General features: G+C 40.0%; 1 protein-coding gene across 1 annotated transcript in view; it reads left to right on the top strand.

Annotated features, from left to right (window-relative positions):
- PHACTR4 (phosphatase and actin regulator 4) overlaps positions 1-8,784 on the top strand; it is a 141,934-nt gene extending 133,150 nt beyond the window's left edge. Inside the window, exons 9-13 of the mRNA XM_012645904.1 lie at positions 319-374; positions 1,840-1,901; positions 3,095-3,232; positions 3,793-3,869; positions 6,497-8,784. Of these exons, the coding sequence (XP_012501358.1) occupies positions 319-374; positions 1,840-1,901; positions 3,095-3,232; positions 3,793-3,869; positions 6,497-6,512 (349 nt within the window). The 3' untranslated portion in view covers positions 6,513-8,784. The remainder of the gene's footprint in view (positions 1-318; positions 375-1,839; positions 1,902-3,094; positions 3,233-3,792; positions 3,870-6,496) is intronic.
- Positions 8,785-8,909: the final 125 nt, after the last annotated feature.

Raw genomic sequence — 8,909 nt, 5'->3', positions numbered from 1 at the left:
AGTTCAGTCCAAATCTTCATTTTACAGATGAGAACACTCAGGGTCTTTTATGGTGGTATCTTTTATTGATGTCAGAGCTAGAACTTAAATCCTGGCCTCCTGTTTGCACATAGAGTTCCTTTTTACAATGTGGTATCTGTGTTAGCATTTTCAATGTGAAATTGTTTTATAAGCAAGCAGACAAATGCAATATATCAGTTTGGAAAATTATTGATTTCTTATTGTATAGGGGCTAATATAAACTATGGCCAAAAAAATCTTTATAAACAAAATTGAGAGGTCTAACATAGACGATACCCCTGTTTATCTCCTTTTTAGGCGACTGAGTCAAAGACCAACACCAGAAGAACTGGAACAACGAAATATATTACAACGTGAGTCTGGCTATGGAAATAAAGTTGTATAGTTTTTTTGGTATGTTTCTGCCTATAATATATACAAAAGAGGAAAGAAGCATTTGTTACAATGACCAAGGAGAGAGTGTTCCAGCCAGGAAAGGATTATTCATATTTTTTCCCCTAAAGGAAAAGAACTCCACCAAGCTTCCCTTGGGAAGATGTCATTATGGTATTGTTTCGTGTACTGTGATACCCCAGAAAATTTTGTTTTAATGTTCTGACAGTATCCTGGGACTGCCTTGGGCATTTGGGAGGATTTGACAGTATGTGGGAGATGTGCCCAACATAGATCTCTGTCTTCAGGGAGCTAAGGTGGTGGCTGTGCATGTGGTGGAGACCTTCCTGTTCCTAGTGGGATCTGAGGACTGAAGCCCAAAGCAAGTGCCAAATGAAGCAGTTTTCCTCCCACTTTAATCCCTTAAGACTTTCTTGCCTCTAGAGTCACAAAATAGGATGATGTATTTAATTTGCTGTCTAGGTATATAATTAACTTCCTGAAATAGCATTCTAATCCAGTACTGATTTGATTTTCCAGAGCATAGAGTGACATTTGGCCTTAAAAGCCTTACTGAAGAGGTTTAGGCTTTCCTGGGGTTATTTGTGGGCATGCTCAGTCTGACCAACCCATTCCCTGTTCTCTCAGCACTATTTGGATATTCATAATTTAATCACTTAGGGAATTTTAAAGTGTGGGAGCCTGTATAGACATAACACATGAAAATTGATGTCATCTCTATTGTCCATTCTTAGCAGATACTCTTGAGCAAGAATCTGCAAGCTTTTTCTTAAAGGACACGTAGTAAATATTTTTGGCTTTACAGGCCAAAAAGCAAATGAACAACTATTTTGTAGGTACTTATAAAAACATTTAAAAATGTGAAGACCATTCTTACCTCATGGGCAGTAAAAATAAAGGCAACTGGCCAGATTTGGTACCATAGCTTGCTAATCCTTGTTCTTAAGTTTTTGTTTTTGTTTCTGAGACAGGGTCTTACTCTGTAGCCTAGGCTAGAGTGCAGTGGCATCATCATAGCTCACTGCAACCTCAAACTCCTGGGCTCAAGCAGTCCTCCAGCTTTGGCTTCCCAAGTAGCTGGGACTACAGGCGCACGCCACTATGGCTGGCTAATTTTTTTATTTTTTGTAGACAAGGTCTCGGCATGTTATTCAGGCTGGTCTTCAATTCCTGGCCTCAAGCGATCCTCCCGCCTCAGCCTCTCAAAGTGCTAGGATTACAGGCATGAGCCATTATGCCCAGCCTTAAGTATTTGACTGTACCAGTTGACAAGAAAATTGTCTTGATTAGCCATTCCCAAATTTTATTCTGATTTGGACCTGTAAGAAATATCTGGTGTAATTACTAAAAGTTTGATATACAAATTGAAAACACACGTGCAGCCATTTTGAAGTAATATTCTTTGTTTCTGACTGTCAAATATAGCTAAAAATGAAGCTGATCGTCAGGCAGAAAAACGGGAGATTAAACGTCGCCTCACTAGAAAGGTATTGCTGCCCTTGGGTTCAGTTGACTATGTTATATTTCAATGACCTGTTTGATTGAAAATAAATGAATTTGACTCTAAGTGCCATAGGTTGCTATGAAAATATACATGATGCAAATATAGAAAATAACATTATAAAGAGGGTTTTTTTCTCTTCATTTTTAATATCTCACACAGGCCTAGCCCAAGATGTTCAATAAATGTTTGACAAAATAAATTTTGACCTTTTATTTGGTAGTCCTATGATTTTGATATAGACACTAAAACTCACTGATGTGTAGAGACAGTAACCGGAGGAGTGTGTAGCATTCAATTTTGAAAAACAAACTGGTTGTTTTCTAAGCAGGGAAGGAATTTAAATAACCCTGAGTAGTAAAACCTGAAAAGTATGAAAAACCATGATTTTCTCATTGGTCCCAGATCGATTAGGAAAGAATCTTTTCTTAACTAGACCTGTGTTAACCTTTAAGCCCAGGGATTAATCCTTTTCTCCTGTCCTTCCCACCATAAGTTTGTGATTACCTCCTGTAGATTCTGATTTGGTCTGAGTTCTCCAGATATTTATTAAAACTTATAAGAATTCCCCAGGAGAGCAAAGGATCTACATACTCTTTTCTTGATTTTGCCCATTCCTTCCCTCCCCAGAAACAGAGGGATTATCCTTGATAATTAGAAGCCATGGCTAGATTTAATGCCAGATTGAGCAGGGTTACATTACATTATTGTGCAACTTTAAAGCATAATGTGTTACAGAATCTGCTATCTTGGGCATTATTCATGTTGAAATAAAATTTACAATTGCCTTGCTACCCAAAATGTGGGCCATGGACCAGGCAACATTGGCATCACCTGGGAGTTTGTAAGAGATGCCTAATCTCAGGCTCCACCTGAGACCTGCTTAATCAGAATCTACACCATAAGCAGATCCCAAATGATTTGGATGCATATTAAAGTTTGAGAAGCACTAGATTACAGCAGTGCTTTTCAATCTTAGCTGTGCAGTGAAAGGCTTTAAAAAAAAGTCTTACTGCCCAGAATCTTTGGGGGATGGGACCCAGGAATCAATAGTGCTTAAAGCTCCTCAGGTGAGTCCAATGTGCAATGAAGGTTGAGATACTGGGTTAGAAGCAATTTGAATGAATGATTGACACCTAATTCCTGGCTTAGTGAACTAAGAGACTCCATTTCTTTCAGCTCAGTCAAAGGCCAACTGTGGCTGAACTACTTGCCAGGAAGATTCTGAGGTTTAATGAATATGTCGAGGTAACGGATGCTCAAGATTATGATCGGCGAGCTGACAAACCTTGGACCAAACTGACCCCTGCTGACAAGGTACCTGGAAATCGCTCTCTTGTTCAGGCACTCTCTTTCTCTCTACTTCTCTTTTATTTGAAGGATGCAAGATACTAACTAGAAGGGAGAACTACAAACAAAGCTTCTAATTTTAATATAATGTTAGATTTCAAATGAGAATACAAAATGCCAAGATGTAGAAACCAAAAGTTTATACTAATGACTCCACTTCCAACACTGAAGAAAACAAAATCCCTGCTATATAACACAGTAAAAAAACTGGAAGGAAATCATTTTTAACAGTCGTTACGTTTGGTTGGAGGGACTGTGGGTTGTATATTTTAGTAATTACCCATATTTCACTTTTATAATGAGAAAAGCATTTTTGCATGCTGTGAAAACTATTAAAGCTACAATATCTCTTTCAGGTTTTGCACATATTTTGATTAAACTCAAGATTTTAGGTTTATTATGGGACGAATGGTGTCCAGGAAGGTGATGTGTATTGTGCTCAGAGCACAATAGAGAATAGGTGGGAAGTCACACTGCTATAGCACAGCAGCCAAAAGAAGCTGAAACGTTTTGTTTCTACTCCACAGGCTGCCATAAGAAAAGAATTAAATGAATTTAAAAGCTCAGAGATGGAGGTTCATGAAGAGAGCAAACATTTTACACGGTAAGATCCGAAAGACCCAGTACTGTGAGCTAAGTAGAGCTTCCTCCCCCAAAAAAACTGGAGTTTTCAGATATGAAGGGCTATAACGACATCAATAAAAAGGAGAACACACAGTGTTGAGGACAAGAAGACTACATTCAGAGAAAGGGATGAGAAGTAACAGACAATAGTAAATGCCTCATTTGAATGTGGCATTTTATGTATATTATCTTATTTAATCCTTGCAGTAAACCTACAAGATGTGTTAATGTCCCTATTTTATCATTTGAGGAAATGGAGGCTCAGAAGCGTTAACTTGCTTGACTTCCTAGTAAATTACAGAATCAGGATTTGGAAAAAGGAATGAATGACTTCAAAGCTTTGGGGTGCTCTCTTCCTTGCACTTCACTCTCCCGGGTATGAATAAGGAGATTATGCTAAGTTAGACAAGACCTTGCCCTCTCTGGTTTCAGTTCTGTTTAGCACAGTTGATCTTAGTAAATAAACTTCATTTTAATTAGCTGTCTTCATGAAACAAGCTAAGAAGTGTTTTGATTTGGAATTACTGTTGTGATTAAGAATAAGAACCTACAGGCCGGGTGCGGTGGCTCACGCCTGTAATCCTAGCTCTCTGGGAGGCCAAGGCGGGCGGATTGTTTGAGCTCAGGAGTTCGAAACCAGCCTGAGCAAGAGCGAGACCCCGTCTCTACTAAAAATAGAAAGAAATGAATTGGACAACTAAAAATATATAGAAAAAATTAGCCGGGCATGGTGGCGCATGCCTGTAGTCCCAGCTACTCGGGCGGCTGAGGCAGAAAGATTGCTTGAGCCCAGGAGTTTGAGGTTGCTGTGAGCTAGGCTGATGCCACGGCACTCTAGCCCGGGCAGACAGTGAGACTCTGTCTCAAAAAAAAAAAAAAAAAAAAGAATAAGAACCTACAATATCTAAAGAATCAGCTAGCCACAAATGCAATCAGTTAAAGTATCTGTATATGACTCTCTCAGAACATTTATGAAAAGACACTAAATGAAAGAACACATAATGACAATTACAGAGCTTGCTATAAAAAGAAGAAACAAGCAGAGATGGAAAATATAATGTTAAGTGTTTTTTCATCATTATATAGGCAAATGGTTATTTTGATTACAGAATTTTTTTGTGCTGAACCTGATAGGAGTGGAGAGGGCAAATTCTTTGAACAGCAACTGGTCTGATGGTAGTGGGTTATCAGAACTTTTAACATTAGTGTCACTAAAGTTGGTATTCAACCCCCCACTGCTAAATTTGACTGGCTTTAAATAAATAAATGAAACAAAAACAAGCTCTGTTGGAACTGTGGAAGGTGCTATGGAAGGAGACTAGCAGCAAAGAAATCATTCAGGAAGTGACTGGAATAGTCATAGTGGGCTGGTCTGAGTGCAGTGATATTTACAGCTAATTGATCACAACCAGTCACAGATTCCTTTGTTCCTTCTCCACTCCCACTGCTTCACTTGAGTAGCCTAAAAGAAAAAAAAAGTAGTGATGGTGAGCATAGTGGTAGCTCAGACCAGGGACGTAATAGTGAGAATGCAAAGGAGATAGATTTGAAAGACATTTCAAATATAGAATCAATAGGATTTGGCAATTTGTTGGATTCCAGAGATGAAATAAAGGAGTAATCAAAATGACTCTTAAATTTCTACCTTGTATTTTTTGAGATCTGTGAAGGTGATAAGGAGTTCAGGTGAACAGTTTATTCAACAGATGTTTACTGAGCACTTACTATAAGATAGATAAGTGCTAGGTCCCTGGGATACAGCAGGAAACCAGAAAAAAGTTTCTATTCTCAATGAGCTTTTATTCTAAAAGAGGAAGGCAGACAATAAAAAGCTAGAAAAAAATTATCTATGTTGAGTTTGACGGGCCTGTGACACATTGGGATGGAGACGCCTAGAAGACAATTAGATATTCAGTGTAGGGTCCAGAAAGAAAACAAGGTCTAAAGATACAAATGAGAGAAGACAGTAGACCCTTAGGGGGGAAACTGTTTTTTATTTAAATGGTGGACAGGCTGGGGACTGTGCCTCACACCTGTAATCCTAGCACTCTGGGAGGCTGAGGCGGGAGGAACCCTTAAGGGCAGGAGTTGAAGACCAGCCTGAGCAACATGGCGAGACCCTGTCTACAAAAAATAGAAAAAATAGCCAGCCGTGGTGGCATGCATCTGTAGTCCCAGCTACTTGGGAGGCTGAGGCAGGAGGATCACTGGAGCCCAGGAGTTTGAGGTTGCAGTGAGCTATGATGATGCAACTGCACTGTAGCCCAGGCAACAGAGTGAGACTCTATCAAAAAAGAAAAAAATTTTTAAAAAAAGAATAAAAAGCAAAGAGTGGACAGAGAAAAATGAACCAGGACAGTATACTGAGGAAGAGCAATTGAAGAAGAAACGAAACTAGGGAAAAGATAGTGTTACAGAAGCCAAGAGAAGAGAGTTTCAAGAAAGAAGGAAGGGGCTGAGGAATATGCAACAGAAAGGCCAGGTAGAATTAGAGCCAGACGAGAGGCAGTTCTAATCAGAATGTAACATTTCATTACTACTGATACGATAATAGCAAAGCAATGTACTTTATCTGGTAACTTGTCTCTTTTTGATCATCTCTTTTAGCTACCATCGTCCTTGATGCCAAAATTTGAAAGATGAACTAAAACGACCCCCCAAACAGGGCTGCTTTGCCACTGCAGTCTCCAGAGTGACATATGGAGTGAACTTTAGCACTTCCCAGCACAGCCAGAATTGCATCCTCTGGGATCTAGTTCTGGGGTGAACAGCACTTCTATGAATGTAGCATTTCACTGGAACGGATTCTCACGTGCTGCCCCTGGGGCAAAACTGAACATTTGTTAGTGCTTTTGAACCTTTTGATAACGCAGCATACTCGAGGGATTTTTCCCTCACCAGCCACCAAAGTTCTAGGCCAGTTGCAGGTTCCAGATTTCATTAGCTGCGCCACACCCTCTCCCCAAGATGACTCCCTGTGCTGAGGCACAGTCTGCACCATCAGCCTTACCTGCCCTGCCCTGGGTGTGAGACCTACTTATGCAGGTGCTAAATTCCAGCCATTAAATCCAATTCGTGGGAGGAAAAACCTGGAGGCTCCCAACCTTCTGTTAAAGGGGTCCCCACCTCCAGGAAAAGCCTTCCTACCACACTGGCATGTCAGATGAAAGCATTGCACTGTACCTCTTGTGACACAGCAATATAGTCTCAGGCACTCTAGCCCGAGAGGAAGCTCAGGATCTGACACGTTCCTCATTTCTTTCATGCCATCCTGATTATTAAAAAGTGATCTTAAAGGAATGGGAACTTCTGTTTTTCCTGTCTGTTAAGCAATCTGAGCTACAACCAGAATCCATGTTGGTTAAATGAGAAAGCATATATATTTTCTATATGCAAAAATAAGAAAAGGCCTTAATATTAATGCCAACTTGGCAGAAAACTGACTCATGGCTTAAAGTTTGTAGGCTATTGTCCTTTTATTGTACCAAATGATATTCTAAATCATCTTGACCAATAAATGTACTCTCCGTAAAGCAGAGTTGTAGCAGCTCTGTGGGAGCATTTGTGAGCTGTCTGTCCCCACGCTTCCAGCCAGAATCACAGCAAGATCCTAAGGGATGTGGGGCGCTAGATAGGGAAAGGTCTTTGGAGAAGCAAGAAGGTGGCACGATCGTGGTCCACTGCCCCCTCTTCTTCTCTGTGCCGTTTGCCCCCCCATCCCTCTTCACTCCTGCACCCATCCTCCTGCTCACCCCCTCTGGCGGCTTCCACCTCATCACCCTCCTGTCCCACACTGTAGCCAGCGTATTTGGTGCCTGGGCATTGGCTCAGCACCCTCCCTTTCTGTGTTTGTAATATACATTAATATGATTTCCTAAAACAGAAGATTTCGTTGCTTTGTTTGAATTTTTATTGAAAACCATACAGCCTCACCATTTCCCTCTAATTCCCATCCACACTATAAGTAGAAGAAAAAAATAGTTTTTATTTAACTGATGAATGTAGCTTTTTGCCTTCACTTTAATGTTCAAGAAATTGTGGCTATTTCATGGATCTCTTCTGATTTATTCTGTAGGTCCCTTCATTTTTTCTGTTATATAATCTTTCAGTAGGTTTTTCTCCTTTCACATCCACATAAGACTTACTGAAGAAGCGGAATATCAGATCACAACAAAAAATCCAAAGTGACCTTAAAAGGCAGTGTCTTCTCTCTGTTGAGGGAAAAGGGGGGGTTGGGATTTCTCCGTTACTGTCAAATGTTTATGGCTATGGAAATAATAACTAGATCCACATCTCCTTGAAGTTCATTAACACTTGGGATAACTGAGGGGAGATAAGTGATGATTCTACTGATGATTCCTCTGTTAGAGGTCTGGATATAAGGTAGCCACACTTAAATTGCTAACTTGACAACTTCTAACCATTCTGTCTTGTCGGTTTGGAGACTGCTTATGCCAGCATTCTCTGTGGCCTGAGGTGACATTTTCAAACCCTTCTTTCACTGCCTTTCTTACCCTGAATGTGCCAAGCCTGAGACAGGATTTGATTTCCTGAGCTACTGGTCTGCCTTCCACGTGCCACCAAGGGATCTGGTTAATCTTTCATCTCATTCAGTGTTCTTTTGAAACAAGACACTTTGGGGGTCAAGTCTGTTCAGGTGTTTGTTTGTATTGTATATATAAAAATGAATTCTGTGTTCCCTTTCTATGTAAGTACCAACTTACATGGAAACTCACAATCATGTAGAGCAGAAATAAAAGTCTGGTGTATTGTACTTCAAGATGTTTCCCTGATGTACAGAATCTCCTTGTAAAATAAATAATTGCATTGTATATCAGTCTTCCCATCAATATTAATTATTAAAGTATTTTAGAATTTTAAAATTCCAAACTATACTATTCTGGTGTGAGGTATTTTTTTATGTTCTACTCTATTCCAAAAGATCAAAGCCAGCTTAAAAATGATACCTAGGCTGGGCGCGGTGGCTCACGCCTGTAATCCTAGCATTCTGGGACGCCAA

This window comes from Propithecus coquereli, unplaced genomic scaffold (assembly GCF_000956105.1).
Source record: "Propithecus coquereli isolate 6110/MARCELLA unplaced genomic scaffold, Pcoq_1.0 Scaffold239, whole genome shotgun sequence".
Taxonomy (NCBI): Eukaryota; Metazoa; Chordata; class Mammalia; order Primates; family Indriidae; genus Propithecus; species Propithecus coquereli.
This window is presented reverse-complemented; position numbering and strand designations above follow the sequence as displayed.